This window comes from Dunckerocampus dactyliophorus, chromosome 5 (genome assembly GCF_027744805.1).
Source record: "Dunckerocampus dactyliophorus isolate RoL2022-P2 chromosome 5, RoL_Ddac_1.1, whole genome shotgun sequence".
NCBI classification, from domain to species: Eukaryota; Metazoa; Chordata; class Actinopteri; order Syngnathiformes; family Syngnathidae; genus Dunckerocampus; species Dunckerocampus dactyliophorus.
The window spans coordinates 21837248-21857696 of record NC_072823.1 but is presented as its reverse complement, the minus strand read 5'-3'; the positions used below and the strand labels follow the sequence as shown (position 1 = coordinate 21857696).

The following is a 20449-nucleotide window of genomic DNA, read 5'->3' as shown; positions in this document are numbered from 1 at the left end:
GAGGCACCTATTACGACGATAAAAAAAACAAAAAATATATTAACCAAGCTACAGCGATATTGTTCTTGTAGCAACTAACATGAAAAACTACGTATATTTATCCGTAAGTCGTTAGTCTCAGCGTCACAAGGCCTCAAGCCACAGCAACGGAAGAGTGGATACTACTGGCTCTCAGTTTCACTACGAAGACTCAACAAGATGCTTGTTTGCTGTCTGCATTTTTTACCTGAGGACTGGAAGACACAGGCATCCCAATGAGAGCGGACATTGTAAGTGTCGTCGCTGTTCTTATGCTGCTTGTTGCTGGTGGAAGTAACGTTAGCTCTTATGGGCTATGTGAAATCAATGCGCCTAGGAAAGTAATTCCGGTAATGTTTAAATCATCAAAATACAGAAAGATACTGTAAGTATTACATATTATAATCAACGTACCCGTTAATGCATGATCACAGCATGTATATAGAGGTTTTTTTGTGGGCTTTATAGTCGTAATAGGTACCTCCCATGACGTGCAATGTTAGCTGGCTTATACCAACTCGTTTTCTCTCATTAGAATGCACAGAAAAGCCAAAGAAATGTGTTCATGTGTCACATAAAATTTGTGGATGATGGGCAAAATTCCAAAAAAAGTGCAGTTTTCCTTGAAATATATATATATATATATATAAATGTTAAAAATGTTTTTTTAAATGTAAAAAAAAACGTACACTCCTGACTTAAAGGCAATGATTTAAATAACATTTTAACACACAAGTGTAACAAGAAGTGAACTGCTGCTAAAGAAAAACTGCACTTTTTTTTTTTAATTTTGCCCATCCACAATCTAAATAGGACGCAACTATTCCGCATATAAAGCCTTCTAAAAAACCCCTCCAAAAGCTGCCAACAATTACATAATTTACATCCATTTACATAATGTGACCTGCACATTAATCAAGCTACAGCGACATTGTCATTATTATTGCTACGCCAAAGAAGTACTATACTGGTGTAGTGACACCTCGCCACACCACACCGGCTCGCTATTAGCCACCTAGCACAGTCACTCACAGCGTCTCAGGCCACTACCGAAAGGTAATGCTACATATTGGAGCTGCCGCCACTGCTGCTGTATTTTTGTTTTTGAGTTTGGAAAAGTTAACGCTCGGTGCAGCATTTGTTTCTATGTTGCTATGTGAAATCAAGGAAGGAAGGAATTTCCGGTAATGCTTAAAATGACCAAAGTACGGCAACATTGTCTCTTAAAAAGACAATAACAAGTAAAGTTGAAGTCAAAGACCAAAATCTGGTGGGAAAATATGCCTCTAAAGTAGCCATCATGAACATCAGCTAGCATTAAAGGACACTGTTTTACACTTATTCCAAAAGAGGAATAGCCAGTGGAAACAAAGCAGTAAGACTCCTTGTTGCTGGGGTAAGTGTTAAGGATACAAGATTTTTTTTTAACAGTGCTTGGCCCCTGACTATCAACAGCTGTTAACTTACTTTTACACTTAAAGCATTGCTTGCGCAGTGAATAAAAGTATTATGAAACTGATTCCTTTCTATTTCCATTGTTTTCCTACAGGAAACTGATTGTTATGGAGGTGTCACGTTGTTTATATGTAACAGCAGCATGAGGACTCACCCGACACACTCTGCTACAGGTCGCATGGACTCTTGGGATACAAACACATGGCAAGCAAATCTGTTCAGCATCGGATGCTTCGTGATAAAGCCAAAGTAGCTGGGGGGGGGGACCAACAAAAAATCAACAATGTAATAAACCCTGAAAAAGTACACAAGGGGTCAGAAGGTACGTTTGATTACCAGTTGTTCCGCGGATGGCAACCGCAGAAGGAGATGTTCTTCATTTGGAAGAAGTGACTACATCGGTCAAACTGTGGATGGAGACAGAGACACACACACAGACAAGGTGTTAAGACATCTATTAAGTCCACTCATCACAACTTGCTGTTCCTCCATCCTAAGATTCTAGCAATAATGGAGATCGCATTTTGAAAATTGGATGTGTACTTTTATGGCAGTATATTTTCATAAATCCTTTTTACTACCACTACACAGTGACAGGCTTCATAGCCTATAATGATCTACTGCATCATGAAAATAATACTAAATAATAATACTGTACAGTGACCAGACACTTCATTAAGCACATATCTGGCAACCTCGTGATGGAGTTTTGATTCGACGAGGATTAAGTCGGAATTTTATGGGAATATGCCAAGAAACTGTTGTCACGTTATGTGACTGAAGGAATACTTTGACAAGAAGTACGTTTTCATTTTATGAGAATAAAGTGATAACATGAAAAAAATGACGTCTTCATTTTATGAAAATAAAGTCAAGTGACAAAAATTGTAATTTTACATGAATAATATGTCTTCATTTCACCTAAGCAAATTTCATAATAGGATGTGAATTAAGTTGTAATTTTGCGGCAATAAAGTAAAAACGTGATGATAAAATCGTAATGATACGGGAATAAAGTAGTAATGTGACAATAAAGCTGGAATTTTGCATGAATAAAGTCATAATATGATGAGAATTCAATTTTAGTACTCATTTTACAAAAAAAGTTGTCATTTTGCTAATTATTACAAGAAAAAAAAAACAAACACAGCAGTAAAAGATTCCGGACAGCAAGCGTATACATCCTGGAAATAATACTAAATAATAATATTGCACTGTGAACAGACACTTCATGAAGTAATCGTTTGGTTTGGTTTTAGTTAACTCTCTGTCAATAGCTCTGTCATGAATGCTCAGCATCATGTCATGTTCTGTGTTCTGCTCTGCTGCCCTCTGTCGTTTATTTGTTGCAGCACATCCCTGAACATGACCCAGCCCTAATTACACACACCTGCAGCTCATTACCACCGGCCTACTTAAGCTCCAGCCAAACTCCAGACCGGTGCCAGATTGTACTCGTTGACTCCTTGACAACCTGCTCTCCGTACCTGCTCCTTACCCTGCTCTCTGGCTCCCCGGCTCCCCGCTTACCTGTACCTACCTGCTAGCCTTGTTTGTGATCTTCTCCTGTAAGGTTTGCCTGCAGTGTATTTTTGTTATTTCTAGTTTTTTCCTAACAGCCTTTTGCTGTTAGTGTTTTTTGTTATGGACTCTTACCTTGTTGGATTTTCCTTATTTGTACTTTGTATTTTTGCTTTGGACTCTTTTGTGTATTAAATTGTTCTTTTGTACTTTCTGCCTCCCTTGTCTGCATTTGGGATCCTAAAAAACTCGCCGTGTTCCACGGCCTCCCATGACAGAACAATCTGGCCAGAACATGGATCCCGCAGACATGGAACAATTCCGAAAAGCCCTGATACACCAAGGACACATGGTGGGAAGCCATGAGAAGTCGCTCCAAGGGATCCTGGAAGCCATTTCTGTTCTCTCTGCTAACATGGAAGCATTAAATCAACGACTGGGATGTTCCGCTCCGATTCCGCCACCAGAGGTCGGTACAACCACTACCATGAGTGATTCCGCTGCTGCCACAGCTGCAAGCACACCTGCTGCTCATCAAGCTCGTGAGCCCATTATCCCTCACCCCCCTCGCTTCTCTGGTGACTCTGATTCCTGTAACCAGTTTCTACATCAATGTTCGTTGGTTTTTGATCAACAACCTACATCTTACTCCTCTGATCAAGCTAAAGTAGCCTTCATAATGAGCTTGCTTGCGGGTAGAGCTGCCACTTGGGCCCTGGCCATAAGTACTTCTATGCCCGCCATCCGTACCTCCTTACCATTATTTTTAGAGGAGATAAGAAGGGTGTTTCATCACCCTATCCGGGGTTTAGAAGCCACCAATCGCCTGTTGGACTTAAAACAAAGAGGGCAATCTGTGGCCGAGTTTTCCATTGACTTCCGTGTGCTCGCAGCAGCAAGCGGATATCCCGATACCGTGCTCCGTGGTATCTTCCGGAGGGCTCTTAGTGCCCGCATTAAGGATGAGCTAATAGCCAAGGATAATACTACATCGCTTGATGACTTGATAAACTTAGCGATTTGTTTAGACAACCGAGTAAAGGAGAGAATCAGGGACTATGCAGAGGAGGGATACCAGGTTCATACACCGATACCACATTCGCCCACGGAGCAGAGGAGGACTCACCCCATCAAGGTTGATGGTGATACGGAGGTTCCAATGCAGCTGGGAGGACGACGACTAGCCGCCGAGGAGAGAGCCCGTCGCCGTCGCCTGAACCTGTGCCTGTATTGCGGTAACCCAGGTCATCGGCTTCTTCAATGCCCCATCCGTCCAGTTCGTCGCCAAGGGTCGACTCCAGGAGCACCATCGGCACAACTATCGCTATCCAGTATCGATCCTCCCGTCACCAGCAGCCAGTCCTCAGCTGGTATTTGTGAGTACCCCCAGGAAGTGATCGACACAGACAATGAGTCCCTGAGACGTCTCCAGGTCAAGGGGATTATTACAGGGGGGGGCAGAAATGTGACTGTAACCGCACTAGTTGACTCCGGTGCCGATGACTGCTTTTTGGATACGTCATTCGTTGAGAAACATAATATCCCAGTGATTAAGCTATCCTCTCCGAAGGAGGTTCTGTCTTTAGATGGACGTCTTCTAGCAGTAGTCACGTATCAGACCGAACCTCTTTCTCTGCAATTGTCGGGTAATCACTCAGAGAGGATTAGCTTCTTTATTATGCCTTCCCAAGCAGCTCCACTAGTGTTAGGGTTACCGTGGCTCAAACTCCACAATCCTGCCGTAGATTGGACTAAGATGAACATAGTCAACTGGAGTATGTTCTGCCACGCTAACTGCCTTAGGTCTGCCATTTCCGAGGTTTCCGTTAAACCACTTCCTGTAGAGGAGATTAACCTCACCAATGTGCCTGAGGAATATCATTATTTGAAACAAGTATTTAGTAAGGATCGTGCACAGACACTTCCACCTCATAGACCGTATGATTGCTCGATAGAATTACTAGCCAACACCACATTACCCAGCGCTAAGCTCTATAATATTTCTGGGCCGGAACAAAAGGCTCTTAAGGACTATATCTCTGCCTCGCTAGCTTCCGGTCTCATCCGTCCTTCTTCCTCTCCTCTCGGTGCGGGTTTCTTTTTTGTTGCCAAGAAGGACAAGTCCTTGCGCCCCTGTATCGATTATCGGGGTTTGAACAGTATTACGGTACGTAATAGTTATTCGCTCCCTCTCATGGACTCTGCCTTTTCCGCTCTCCATTCGGCACGGATCTTTTCGAAACTGGACCTCCGTAATGCCTACCACTTAGTGCGCATTAACGATGGAGACGAGTGGAAGACCGCGTTTAACACTCCGCTGGGGCACTTTGAGTATCTTGTCATGCCCTTCGGTCTTACTAACGCCCCAGCGGTGTTCCAGAATCTGATTAACGACGTTTTAAGCGATATGATTAATCTGTTTTGCTTCGTGTATCTTGATGATATTCTGATTTTCTCTAGGAATCTACAAGAACACACTACGCATGTCAAACTCGTTCTTCAACGCCTCCTTGAAAATAGGTTGTATGTTAAAGCTGAGAAGTGTGATTTCCACGCCACATCAGTGCCGTTCCTGGGGTACATCGTGGAGAAGGGTCAATTGCGTGCCGATCCCGCCAAGATTCAGGCGGTGGTCGAATGGCCAACTCCCAAATCAAGGAAGCACTTACAGAGGTTCCTAGGGTTCGCCAACTTCTACAGGCGATTTATCCGCAATTTCAGCAGTAAGGCAGGACCTCTGACTAGGCTTACATCTCTTAAGGTTCCGTTTGTGTGGACCCCAGAGGCAGAGACGGCTTTCTGTAATCTGAAATCGTTATTCACATCAGCACCTGTGCTCGTTCATCCTGATCCTAACCTGCAATTTTTTGTAGAGGTCGACGCATCGGATACGGGAGTGGGAGCCGTCCTGTCCCAGCGATCCTCGGTCGACCAGAGGCTGCACCCCTGCGCCTTCTTCTCTCGTCGCCTCACACAGGCTGAGAGCAACTATGATGTGGGTAACAGGGAGCTGCTGGCCATCGTTCTGGCGCTGCGGGAGTGGCGTCATTGGCTGGAGGGTGCTACACTTCCGTTCATAGTCATCACGGACCATAAGAACTTGTCATACATCCGCACCGCTCAAAGACTCAATTCTCGACAAGCCCGCTGGTCATTATTCCTCACCCGTTTCAATTTTTCAATCACTTACAGACCCGGTTCACGCAATGTCAAGCCCGATGCCCTATCAAGAGTCTTCAGCCCCACGGAGGAGGGAAAGGCACCAGAGACTATCATACCTGTGGCTCGAGTGTTGGGTGCACTCCAGTGGGAGGTGGAGAGGAAGGTGTCGGAAGCAACAGATGGGAGGAGACCACCAGAGGGCTGCCCCCCAGGAAGACTGTTCGTCCCAGAGGAGCTCAGGTCAGAGGTACTACTATGGGGTCACACGTCTAAAGTAACCTGCCACCCGGGACTCAAACGGACGTTATACGCACTGGCGCAAAGATTCTGGTGGCCTTCTATGGCGGCGGACGCCAAGGAGTTCGTCGCGGCCTGCTCTGTCTGTGCCAGGAGTAAGTCTTCAAACCGACCACCAGCCGGCCTGCTCCAACCATTACCCATCCCCGCCCGGCCCTGGTCTCACATATCCTTGGACTTCATTACCGGTTTACCTGCCTCTAGGGGGAACACAACAGTATTGAACATTGTGGACCGGTTTTCTAAGATGGCTCATTTCATTGCACTACCTGGACTACCTACATCCCTGGACACAGCTCGTCTGCTTGTGAGACACATTTTTCGTATTCACGGCATTCCCACGAACATCGTCTCAGACAGGGGCCCCCAGTTCACGTCCAGAGTCTGGAAGGCATTCTGCAAGATGCTGGGGGCCTCGGTCAGTCTTTCTTCCGGTCACCATCCCCAGACCAACGGCCAGACAGAGCGGGCCAACCAGGACCTGGAGGCTGCCCTTCGTTGCGTTTGTCACCGGCATCCATCTTCCTGGGCCCCCCACCTCCCCTGGGTGGAGTACGCACACAACACGCTTGTCAGCTCTGCCACAGGTATGTCACCCTTTAAGGTCGCTTACGGATATCAGCCCCCACTGTTCCCTTCACAGGAGGCGGAAGTTGCAGTGCCATCCGTGCAGATTCATCTACGCCGAGCCCGGAGGATTTGGAGAGAGACAGTCGCTGCACTAGGCCGCACGGCGGCACGAAATCGACGGCTGGCTGACCGTCACAGGATCCCAGCTCCCTCTTATCAGGTTGGCGATGAGGTCTGGTTATCATCCAAGGACTTACCTTTAGCAGGGACTAATAGGAAGCTGGCGCCCAGATTTGTGGGTCCCTACACTGTGGACTCCATCATCAACCCGTCGTTTATTTGTTGCAGCACATCCCTGAACATGACCCAGCCCTAATTACACACACCTGCAGCTCATTACCACCGGCCTACTTAAGCTCCAGCCAAACTCCAGACCGGTGCCAGATTGTACTCGTTGACTCCTTGACAACCTGCTCTCCGTACCTGCTCCTTACCCTGCTCTCTGGCTCCCCGGCTCCCCGCTTACCTGTACCTACCTGCTAGCCTTGTTTGTGATCTTCTCCTGTAAGGTTTGCCTGCAGTGTATTTTTGTTATTTCTAGTTTTTTCCTAACAGCCTTTTGCTGTTAGTGTTTTTTGTTATGGACTCTTACCTTGTTGGATTTTCCTTATTTGTACTTTGTATTTTTGCTTTGGACTCTTTTGTGTATTAAATTGTTCTTTTGTACTTTCTGCCTCCCTTGTCTGCATTTGGGATCCTAAAAAACTCGCCGTGTTCCACGGCCTCCCATGACACATCAGCAGCTTTATCTACCTCTGCATGCGCTTCAAAATGTTGGTCACACTATCCAGCTGTTGGTGTGAGAGTCATGCGTGTTACACTTGCCATGCTGTTGTTTACACTGAACTTATCAGCGCTGTTATTTAGGGATGGGGCAGATCCGATACCAACGTAACGTAATTTCACATATTAGAAATTTACGATACCCCCTGCTGAAATTTTCTGATCCATGAGCCACGTCTGTGCTTTAATGCACAGAAACGATGCATTCACGGCCACATAAAACAGTCGGATATCACAAACTCTAAAGACTACACAAAATGTCCGGGTCACTATAATATCATACTAACCTGTAGAGAGGAGTTTATTACAGCCTCATGTAAAATCAACAATACAGTAATGATAAGATGTTCAGAGCTTTGTGTTGTCCATCTGTCTGCGAAGCCATGAATGCGTCACCTTGACAATAATAATACTAAAGCAAACAGAGCTTTGGTATCAGAATAGTATCAGAATTGCCAGACATCAAATTCAGCTATAGGATCGTGTGGATTGGTACAAACCTACTTTCAATCTTCGTTTAGTTGACTTTTCAAATTTGCCACCCTCCAATTATTGCCTGATTCCAATTTAGGAAACCTAATCATGTCAATGTTTGTCTGAAAAAAGTGTATGGTGAAGGGTTTTACATCCTTAAAACATATATAATGATGGTAAACAAATACAGTTGGCTATTCGCCGATTTCACTTATTGTGGCCCATTTTGGGAACCTATCCTCCGCAATAGACGAGGGAACACAGTATATCATTTTTTAATCGTATCTTAACCCTTGTATCTAGATGCTTATCGAATCGTTTACCACAAAAACATTTGCATCCCAACTTATTATAGATAAAAACGTCTTTCTATATGTGATTAATCACAATTAAATATGAGTTAACTATGGATAAACATGCAATTAATCACGATGAAATATTTTGATAACATTGTTTTTTTGTGGTTGTATCTTGCCTTGGTGCAGAACTGCACTAACTAATCAAAATAGGAGCAAAATCTGACACAATAATAACCGTATTGCTTAATAAATACTTCCCTGGCAGTGTCAATAAAACAGAGCTTTAAAAAAGCTCTTGTATTGGATCTCAATAAATTGTTCAGACATGCGTGCAGTTGTTAGTTCTCCGTACCTCATCGAGACAGTCGTATTCATCCTCCAGGCTCATGATCAGCTTCACTCCTTGCAAGCTGATCTCCAACTCGCACAGGGAGGGAGGCCGCACGTGCACTGTCCTTTTCCTGGATAGCGCAATCTAACAGAATACCAAACATTGTCACCATCCACACATGTCTTTTTAGTGTCGTTGCCTTGTAAAAATGTCCTGACCTTCTGCATGGCGGCACACAGAATGCCGTTGCCTTGATGATGAGGTACCTCAACAGAACCCAAGAACTGAACATCGAAAGTCTCCATCCATGCCGGGTTACGTTTCATGGCTAAAGGACGCAAACACACACAGACATGTTCCATCATGACCTCCATCACGCACACAAATCAATAAAAGGTTCTTTACCTACCCAGCATCTCTTTAGACTGGCCAATGACTTCATGGGCATAGAAGGCAGGGAAGATGCCCCTTTCTCCTGTCCGCATGTTGTAGCCTCTGTACCAGTAGTCATCCTCTTCCTCCTCTACAAACAGAGGATCATCCACATCCAACTCCAGCTCATCTGCATGTCTGGGAATGAACCTACAGGGGGCGGCACCATTTGATCAGAAAGCATCAAGGCCTTTTAAAGCCTTCTACTTCTTATTTAGCATAATTTTTGGTTCATTATTGTGGCATGATGCCCAAGGCACAGTGACAAGCATGAAATATTGTTTTATTGTTACTCTGTCTCACCTGTATACCGCTCTGTGTGTTTGGTCCCGCTCCTCTCCGTTGATGGTACAGGAGAAAAGTCCAAAGGATTCAGTACCTGTAAGACAAACAGCAATACCTCTGTATTAGTGTTTTCAAGAAAAAAGGAAGATACTTATACTGTATTCCTCGGGGCCTGAATGGAGGAATATCTTTACAGACCTTTTGTGTGTAAACCTTTTCAAAAGGATAGCGATGATTTAAAAAAAAAAAAAGTGAAGAAAATTATGTAGTATTACATTTTTAACACACTTTTATGAGAGGAACCATTTTTGGACCTTGGGTAAAAAGTATGTTTTAAAAAAAAAACTAAAAAACTTTCATTGCTCCAAAAATAAGAATGAATCAATGTTAGTGCACAATGTTGGTTCCAAGTCAAGGCTGTCTTAACCTCATTCCAAATATCCACTTTGCTATGCAGTTTTGGAAAATACTGCATATTTCATGTTTTCTGCACTGTTTTACAACAAAAAGGGCATCTAAAAAACATTTATAGGTTTGATGTTGAAAATATTTAATGTGGTAAAAAGTAGGGATGTATTTAGAATAATTTTGAATAGAATTTAGAATAAACCTAACATGCATGTTTTTAGAATGTGGGAGGAAACCCGGAGAAAATCGATGCACGCACGAGGAGAACATGCAAACTCCACACATAGATGCCCAACGGCGATTCAAACTCATATGTGACCTGCGAAGAGCAACTCAGCCCTCATTCGTATGTGGATATAAAACTGATATAGATGCAATGCCACTGGAGTATGAACGGTCAGGTCGCATATATCCAACCTATACATACGTCACCGAAAGGCGTGTATCGCCGTGCTTACCGAGAACTGAAAGGTACTCACCGAAAGGCGTGGTTTATCGTTCAAGACTGGGATAAAGGTACTCACCGATGTAGACAAAAGTCTGAACATTATTTTAATTAACTAATTAACAGTCCAAAAATTATTTTTAAAAGGTGTTAGTGAAGCAGCTCTCTTCATGCACTAAAGGCGATTCTGAAATCAAAATATTGATACTTTTGATACTTCAGATATAGGATTTTGTCCTTTGTTTTTCTGATGTTGTATATCAGCTTGGCTATACACTAGGTCCCCAACTTACGAACACCCGACTAGCGAACATTCACGGATACGAACACAAGCCGACTGGTCTATATTTTATTTTATTTTGCCTTGTAGTCGCTCAATCAGCATTTATACTGTTACTGTACATGCTTGACCAGTAGAGGGCACTGTGACACTGCTAATGGGACCAACAGCGGCAGCGTTGGAGCTAATGGGACCAACAGAGGAAGAGTTAGACGCTGGGGAGATAAAGCTAAATGATACAACCCGGACAGAGCGTGTGATTAAAGTTTATGAAGAGTTAATAGGCCTGCTTAATTCTACACCACCCCCAGAACACTACCTCTTTTAGAAGAGTCTAACGACGACGACGATTTGTCCTTTTTTTCAATAACTCCTCCTCCAACTCCAGCACAACGATGTATGCTCGACCACTCCTCTTCAAAGGTAAATAACATTTATCATTACGTATTATTATATCATTTTTATTATTGTTTTTTTAATTAATTATCCTCGTTTAATATTACTACTGCATCCAAACTCATATTTACATACATACACATATAATGTATATGTATACACGTCCTATAGTACCTATATAATTGGTAATATTACCTTTTCCCCTACTTAAGAACAACTCGACATAAGAGCGGTCATCTGAAACCAATTGTGTTTGTAAGTTGGGGACGTAGTGTATTGTAAATCACCCCACTACCTCAGTATACTTGAGGGTTTAAAGTAAATCAATAAATTATTATGATGTCTTGTATTCTTCATGATATGATTTGAAATACTGTACACTGCTTTTTAAAACGTACCAGACACATTAGGTGGATTTGCACATAGTATCGGATCGGCATCGCCGATACCAGCCTGAATTTTACCCAGTATCGGATGGATCGGAAATGAAATCAATGGTACCACACATCACTACAGCACACACTACAGCAATCTTTACTTCCGTAAACACACAAAAATGCGAGTGATGTCGTGCTTCTGCGCATGCACGTCACTTTCCAGACGCTTTGAGTTCACATTAATAAGTCGCATTTGTTTGGTCATGTGAACGACCACATAAAAAATCAAATTTAAACAAAAAACCTGAATTGGGCTTCATACCCTGCAGTGAGAACACCAATGTGTCAGTAATGTTACATTGACGAGACAATAGCCACCACGGGAGCAGCCAATGCTAACGTGTAAGTCCATCTTATCTTATTTATGTCTAACATGGCTTATTTTCGATCATTATTTCTACTCTATTGGGTAATACAAGTGTGAAGGTGACTACAGGGGTGTTATTTCATGTCTACAGTGCTCTAATAATGGTAAAAATCGTATTTAGAAGGTTATAAAAAGGTTTTCTATGCTCTAACTACAAAAATATTCCATGTTTTAATATTGAATCCTACTTAATGGAAATTCACTTATCGTATAACTGTATTTTATAAAGTCCCGAGGCTTAACCAAACAAACAAACTTTGTTGAAATGATTTTATTTTACCTTAGTATAAACACAAAAAGAAAAGCAAATTCCTGAGAATGATCTGATACTAGAATATGAATTTACTTACTGGAGGAGCGTGAGGTGCTGTTGACAAAGACATTTAGGAATTTCTTGGAAAATGGGATGTCCGCCTCGGGAGATGAGTCCTCAGAAGAACTGAGGAGCTGTGGCCGTACTTCCTCATCTTCGCAATAGTCCACCTGCCCCATCTCCAGAGGCTCCTCATCACACAACGTGGAGAGCTCGCTGTCATCACTCAGAACTGATGTGCACCTGAGAAGATACATACTTTAAAATCTTAACTTGATATATAAATAAAGTATGTAGGACTGCAAAGGTTCTGTCAGTCACTCTCTAAGCTAGGGATGTCCAGATCCAATCTTCAGGATCGGGATCGACTGCTGACCTGCTGTACTTTGAAGATCGGGCAAAAAATGTGGATCGAGACATCACTACTCAAAACTAGTTCCAAAACCTTATGGTCCACAATCCAAATAAAAAGCGCATATGCCAGCTACAAAGTTGGCATAATGGTGCGCACATTCTCATGTCAGGTTGTGTTTTTATAGGTCACATACTTTGTGTGGAAAACAGCGTACACAGCCTTTCGGTCCTGTTTTGTGTGTACACAAGCTCTACAGATGAGAACACTGGTGTTTCAAGGGCCACCTACTGGTCTAGATTTCAATGCTTTCTAATACAGTTTGGTCCTTCCGATAACATCTTCAGTCTTCCTCTAATGGACTGTACATATATGATTAAATGTACAATCAGACCGGAGGGGTACATGTTAAGATACCATCAGTACGCTCAACAGTACATGTTAAGATACAACCATAACTGCTCTGTTGTGATTTTGTTCATCCAGTCCTATCTTGTTTAAACACTCTCAAAGTAAAAATGTTGTTTGAATTTTAATGATCAATCTACTAGGTTAGACACGAGAAATTATTAAGTGACTCACATGTATTTCACGTGCCTCGTCCTGGTGCTATTTGGCTGTAGCGTTTTTGTATCCTTGTTAAAACATATTGCCTCTGCCATCGCATTTTACTCCTCCTTGTCCTACTCCTTACCCAACTTACATAACCACCTTGAGTCTGCTAAGTAAATGTATGTACGTATAGTACTTTATTAATCCCACAGCAGGGAAATTCACTTGTTGCAGCAGCAAGCAAGATAAGCAAGTATCTTGCCCTCACTCTATCGTGTTTTTTCAAAAATGTGTTTATTTATTTATATGTAAATTCTAGTATCTGCCATGATGTACAAGCTGTGCGAGGCTACTGTGTGACCAGCTGTGAGTGTGAGCTGCCGCTGCTCATTGCTCCTCTGGGAGACGCTGCAGGTCGATCAAGTTCCGCACCAGCAGGCTAACAAACAGTTCCTTCCTCTGGATTATCCATACCGCCAACACCAACGGACTCACACACAAACACACACACACACACACCTTTGTACTATGAAATTGTTTTTAACATTTTTACATTGTATTCTAAATTGTAGTCTTTTATCCTCTTCCCACTGTTACTTGGGAACAACAAAAACATTGCATTTATTAATATTGAATCCTACTTCACGGAAATTCACCTATAGCTGTCGGTCAATAAACCGCAATAAACGAGGGACGACTGTACTGTGTTTTATGGCCAAATCATTAGTTGCTGTGTAAACACTGAATGGAAAGGGTCTATTCCTAAAAAGAAGCAGGCCTATTAAGATTGTTAGTGTGAACATTATTCTGATATCATACCTTCTGAGGCTGACTAGTTCCAGAGTTGTGTTCTCATCAACCACAAGTGTGTACTTCATGGAGTCATAGGCCAGTCCGTCATCTACACTTGGCTGCTTTGGAGACAGGTCTTTCTCACAAGGTGGGAGATCACGGTCCGGGCAGGGATGGTCTGGCACACAGGTATCAACAGGTGGTGACCTGTCCAGCTGCAACTCATTATCCCTGTGGGACTGCCTCCTCAAGTCATCCAAGAGCGGGTAAGAGTATTCATGTTCGTCTTCTTCATCATTGTCCGTGGAGTAGGTGAGGCTGAAGCAACGGTTCGTCTGAGCAGTGGGTATGTCCAGTGTTAGGCTGTGTTTGACCTCTGTGATACGTTCAAGAGAAGCTGAGGAGCGACTAGTCGTCCTGGGCTCGGTCTCCCTCCCTGTGTCTTTGTCACTGATGATGCTGTCAGTAAGGCTCGGAGAGTCAAGGTCCTTCCTTCCCTCTTGCATCATCAAGTCATTATCGGGCTCTTTCTCTTCCTCTGGTCTCTTGCTGTTCTTGGACGGTTTATCTGTAAAGTTCTTCACTTTGGTGGTACATGAGGAGTAATTGGTGGTTTCTCTTGAATTCTCTAAACAGTGATCCAGTGGGGTAATTGTGTCCCCAGTCGGGTTGCTCATATAGAGGCAAGAGTTCATGCTTACGCCTTTATTTGTACACTCCACCCTACTTCTCTCAATTTTTCTCAACAGTTCACCATCTGTCTCTTCATCCTCTAATCTATTAATTCCTGATTTCTTCCCTGGGTCATCCTCAGAAAAACTATCTCCGTCGCCGATGTCTGAGGACGGGGAGATGGTATCCGACACAGAAACCTCCCGTTTGAAGCACTCCTCAGGACAGCTGATGGGGTATGAGCCTTCTGAGATCATCCTGTTGACCAGGTTGCTAAGCAACCAGGGTGAGTCAGAGTTTTCACTCAGGTCATCTTCGCTTTCTGACTCAGAATCCCCCTCACTGTTTTCATCATAATCATCTGCGGTGGGCATTATCCGGGGGCCCACTGGTAGGTAGAAGGAGCGTTTGAAGCTCTCAAGACTGTGATCTGGTTCTATCTGGAGCACCATCTGTCTGGAGAGACTGTCCTCACACCGCTGGGCTGGAGGAAGAGTCTCGTCTGGATCAGCTTGGTGCTCGCAAGACAGGTAGTCGTCTCCATTTTGCAAGCCCCTCAGAGCTTGGTCGCCATCGTAGCATTCAGGAGGCAAAATAGGGGAGCCCACGGGTGATGGGGTGCCAATGGTTGGGGAGGGTAAAGGGGACGGAGAGGGTAAAGGAGACCCTTCTTTGATTGGGTCAGGTTGACCCAAAAAGAGAGACGCTTTCAGTCCCACGATTCCACTGTCCTGCTCTAACTCTGTATCCGGGTCCAGTTCCTGGTCTGATGTTGGTGAGCTGGCCTCCTCGATGGAGTTGGTGAGGTGAGAAGAGCGGCCACTGCTGCTCTCACTAGTAAGGTCAAGCTCTGTTTCTGAGATGGAGGAGATCATATTGGAAACCACAGGACCTCCACTGGCAAATTCTATTTCCACTTCTCCATCAAGCTCAGAGTCAGAACCTGGGGAGCTCAGTTCTTTGTCCTGGTCTGAGGTCACATAACCTTGCTGGTTCATGTCAGCGATCCCTGGGTCTGAAGATGGAGAGGTGGAATCATTGGCTGCTGCCAGCGCAGCTGCCATTGGCTGAGAATCAGAGAGTTTGGGTCGGTCAAAAGCATCTAGGTGACCAGAGGATACATAACTGGAGAAGGAAGCAGGATCAAAGGGTTCAATGGATGGGAACTCAATGTATGACGACTGATTCTCCTTGCACACCATGTCGTATGTCTCCTTGTGCATGAACTCAACTTCAAAGTCCTTATCGAGCTCGTCCTCTGACAAGGGGGTGTCAGCGCCATCTGTGGCTCCCAAGGGCGCAGTGGATGACAAGCAGTGACTGGTTCCATCCGGATCGAGATCGTTCCCCGCCTCCATGCCAGACTCACTGGTAATTGTGTATGTGTCTGTGGCAAGCCGGTTTGAATGTTTGTGACTGTGGCCATTGTTGAGGTCATGGTCCACCTCTGTGTCCGAACACTGGGATTGCTCATCTACAGATGGTACTCTGGTGGTCTGGATTAAAGGGTCAGCTTTTGGTTGGATAATGTCACCAGGGCAAGGATGGGACTTGAGTTGACCAAATGAGCCTGGGGAAAAAGTAGACATCATTAACTACATTAACCTGAGAATATTCAATGGCGTATAGGATTATGCAGTAGGTGGTACCGTGAGATTACATGGAGAGGGGTTGGATTAATTAATTAGTCTGTTCAACAGATTAACATGGATGTTAATGGAATGACTTCTAAATTAGCTAGGCAGTCCTTTTTATTTTGTTACCGTATTCAAGCCTCTCCCGCCTGTTGCCCTCCATGTCACACAAGAGGGGCCTGTGAGGGGAAAGGGGGTTCCCACCCTCCCCTGCTTGTTTTGCTGGAGTACCTTGACTCTGGGACACTGGTGGCTGGACAACTGAAGAGGCTGGGCACTGGCCTGTCACATGGTTGCCATCGTCCAAGCACGAGTGGGTTGGAGTTGTGCGGCCTGGGAACATACAGTAGTTGAAATTTGTAACGCTTGATGACGATAAATTAGAATTCATAGTTACAGCGCAACCTCGGTTAGCTATCCCGGTTAGAGTGTTTTTCGGTTAATGTGGAAATTTTTTTGCCTCAATTTGAGTGCATTCTATGGTTAGCACAGAATACGGTGTATGTTGTGTTTTGTTATTAATACACTAAGTGAGTCCAACTGTGTTCTTAATGTATTTTCTTCCTTGAGCCAGCTAAACAAAACGGCAACTGGAACCGTAACTTTGCGCATCTGTGATGTCATCAGCAGTTGACTCTGAAGAATGTTTACATAAAACACGTTTTTATAGTTTTACAATTGTAGTTTTACATGCATAAAGCTATTCTAAATGATTCGTTTTGTGCCAGCCATGTTAGTTATGGTGAACCTGTAATGTTCAACTGCCAGGCAGGCAGGCTTGGCTGATAATGGAAGCACAGTCACGTGGCTCTCTCTCTCAGCTTGGGGTGGAGGGTGGAGGGTGGAGAGTGTTATTGATGTGATATTCTTGCAGACTCACTGTTCTTATTTATAGTTTAAGGTTACTTTTACCTTCAATGAAGAAGTGACTTCCCAAATACACGATGTGACAGCGAGATCAACCACCACCACCTTCCATCAAGAATCACGTTTTCAATGAAGGTAAAAGTAACCTTAAATGTTTCTTATCCCTTTCATTCATCATTTAAATGTATTCATATGCATTTCGATTTATTTTCTGCATGTAAAATTATAAAAACGTGTTTTGTGTTGACATTTTTGGCTTTCTAGAATGCATTCATTGGATTTACAGTTACAGTCAGACCTTCTGGAACGAATTAATGATGCTAACCAAGGTTCCAAGGTTGTTTATGTACATGTATATGACAATGAAAAGTGTGCTGTAAGGGGATACAGCGGGCGCTATAAGACATCAAAGGAGGTTCAGCTTGATAAAAAATGAAGAAAAACAGGGAAAAAAAACTAAAACCCAAAAGCTAACTTCTTTATTATCATAGCTAACTTTATTTTTTATTGACGTTAAAAACATTTTAAGTGAGGACACTTAAGGAAAATGTTAACCTTAGTTCATCCATGTTTGCCGAGGGGAAGCTCATTTTGAAACTTATACTTATTACTTATATTATTCATTCATAGGTTTGATGCCTTCAGTGAGAATCTACAATGTAAATAGTCATGAAAATAAAGAAACACACTACTGGTCAAAAGTTTTACAACACCCCAATTTTTCCAGTTATTTATTGAAATTCAAGTGCTTCACGTCCAATGAATAACTTGAAACTGTACAAAGGTAAGTGGTGAAGTTACAGAAGTGCCAAAAAAAGGTAAAGCTACCCAAAACTGAAAAATAATGTGTGTTTCAGAATTATACAAAAAGGGCCACAAAATGGGTCAACAATTTGAAGGTGTTCTGCAGAAATGGGGGTTGATCAAGCCTTAGCAGTTGGTACAACTAATTCTAACAGGTGTTCCATGTACTGGAGTATTACCACCTCCTCTGTCTGCACAAAAACAGTGTTCGGAACACACTGTGGTACTATATCCTTGTGAACATCAGTTGAACAGCATTGTACTGGAGAAAGTAATTTGTTGCCACACAAATGGCAAGAAAATAGAGAATTAACAATGGAAGAGAGACAGACCACTTTAAAATGTCGTTTTTTCCTCTAGAGAAATTGGAGTGTTTTAAAACTTTTGATTGTTTATATATATATATATATATATATATATATATATATATATATATATATATATATATATATATATATATACGGATTGCCATTTACAGTACCTCGGTTTTGGTTAATTCGGATATACTGTACATCATAAATTAAAATAAATAAATAAATTTAAAAAAATCTCACCCTGTAAAGATGGGTTACGCAATGAGTCCTGCCAACTTCCTTTCTTTGGTGACAGACTGCTGTTGTTGTTCAATGAATCCTAATGGCAAAAATGCACATTTATGTTGTTTATATACCTTAAATATACATTACTTAGAGTGTTTACTAAAAACAAGTTCACCTACCTGTGACACAGCTGCCGTGAGGTTCAGAGTAGTGGGTCTGCTCTTCAGGGTGCCCAGAGTCGGTGAGGGTGGAGGGGAGGCCGAGGGAGACGGGGGTGCGTCGGGATCGTCTTCTTCCTCCTCCTCTTCGTCGTCCTCATCTTCATCGTCGTCATCAATCATTTCAAACTCCTGGAAGTCGTCCTGGAAGGAGCACACTGGGTGGTGCATGTCATTCTTCTCCAAAATTAGGGAGTCCTAGGAGAGAGTGGATGGTAAAGTTAATACACTTTATGATCGTGATGTTTATTAAAGTGCTTTCTTCTGACCGTAGCCACTATTATGAAAGCCATCCCATCAACTGTATATTTGATTTTCTTTTTACATGTATTGCAGCCTGCACAATCAAAGCACTTTAGCGGGCAACTCTGGAACAGATCAGTCTGTGTAGTATTCTATGCTGCTGAAGCTGAACAATGAAGACCAAAGAAAACGTGGGTGAAATAACACAAAGCGCCAGGAAGGTCGATGACATGAGAAGAGTGAATCAATCTGACATGGCTCAGGTTTCACATGCTTTACTGGAAAGCAGTACACTAACTGAACAGACGACACTACAGTATATTTGTGTGCAGCCTCCATACAGTATTTACTTTCATGTTCACTTCCTGTAGGCATAACGGACAGGTGTTCTATAATTGCTACACCAGAAAAGCTGCATAGTGTTTCCATTAGATTACTTGTCATTACTGCACACAAGATGCCAGATGCCATCATACTCGTGGGTGAAGTCCACTTCACAGACGTCTACTGTATATTGTCCATCTCGTCCTCTATTTTTAAGGCGTCAGACACGAGGAGTGAGTTATCTGGCTGTGACTCTGCAAGATGCAGCACTTTCTCTGCCTTTCACTGCATGCTGTCTTTTTAATGGACCAATCAATGCGCGGCCTCTCACATCACAATCCTGCTGACGTCGGGTTTATCTATGCTTTACACTCAATCACAGCCAGGAGAGCACACAAGAATTTGTGCACAAATCCTCAGTTTGAGCTGGTGTTACCGTGTTAATCATCTTCAAGTCTCACATCCTCTGTCACTGTAATAAAAGCCATCATAAGGATGTGTGAGCAATATCTTTAACATCCCTCATCTGTGTTCGGAAAGTGCCGCTGATCCAGATAATAGTAAGAATAATAAGTGTGCATCTCAGAACTATAAATAAGAACAGTGAGTCTGCAAGAATATCACATCAATAACTCTCCACCCTCCACTCCAAGCTGAGAGAGAGAACCATGTGAATGTGCTTCCAGTATCAGTCAAGCCTGCCTGGCAGGTGAACATTACAGGTTCACCAGAACTAACATGGCTGGCACAAAATGACTATCCACGGTCAAGCTGATGGATAATTTGACAGTTTAACATATTTCTATATTGACTAGGGATGCTCCAATTAGGCTTTTATGCTGCCGATTCCAATAACGATCATCCATCAGAGAAATCAACCGATACCAATACCAATCACATGGATTAACTGTAAATTCTTCAATTTATTAATGAGCCAGGGTTGCCGTTTAAGGGGAAAAAGTTGGGACAATTCCAAGGTCACCTGACTGCCAGTGGGACAAAAAATAGGTCATTATGTATTCCTGGCTACACCACTGCTATTGGTTATATGATCTGAAAAAGGACCCATAAAATCACCTTAATTTAGACAAAAACAGTATTTAAAAAATCCTTTCCAAA

The 20449-nt window shown here is 43.0% G+C and overlaps 1 protein-coding gene across 2 annotated transcripts in view; it reads right to left on the bottom strand.

Moving 5' to 3' along the window:
* The window catches only part of mapk8ip2 (mitogen-activated protein kinase 8 interacting protein 2), a 47052-nt gene that overhangs the window by 3632 nt on the left and 22971 nt on the right, over window positions 1–20449 (bottom strand). The window contains exons 3-13 of one of the 2 annotated variants that reach the window (XM_054775560.1): window positions 18725–18961; window positions 18561–18639; window positions 16465–16668; window positions 14057–16271; window positions 12371–12576; window positions 9706–9781; window positions 9380–9552; window positions 9189–9298; window positions 8992–9114; window positions 1810–1880; window positions 1628–1726 (exon numbers count right to left, since the gene is read on the bottom strand). In XM_054775560.1, the coding sequence (XP_054631535.1) occupies window positions 1628–1726; window positions 1810–1880; window positions 8992–9114; window positions 9189–9298; window positions 9380–9552; window positions 9706–9781; window positions 12371–12576; window positions 14057–16271; window positions 16465–16668; window positions 18561–18639; window positions 18725–18961 (3593 nt within the window). The remainder of the gene's footprint in view (window positions 1–1627; window positions 1727–1809; window positions 1881–8991; window positions 9115–9188; window positions 9299–9379; window positions 9553–9705; window positions 9782–12370; window positions 12577–14056; window positions 16272–16464; window positions 16669–18560; window positions 18640–18724; window positions 18962–20449) is intronic. The other variant, XM_054775561.1, reaches the window with a different exon arrangement.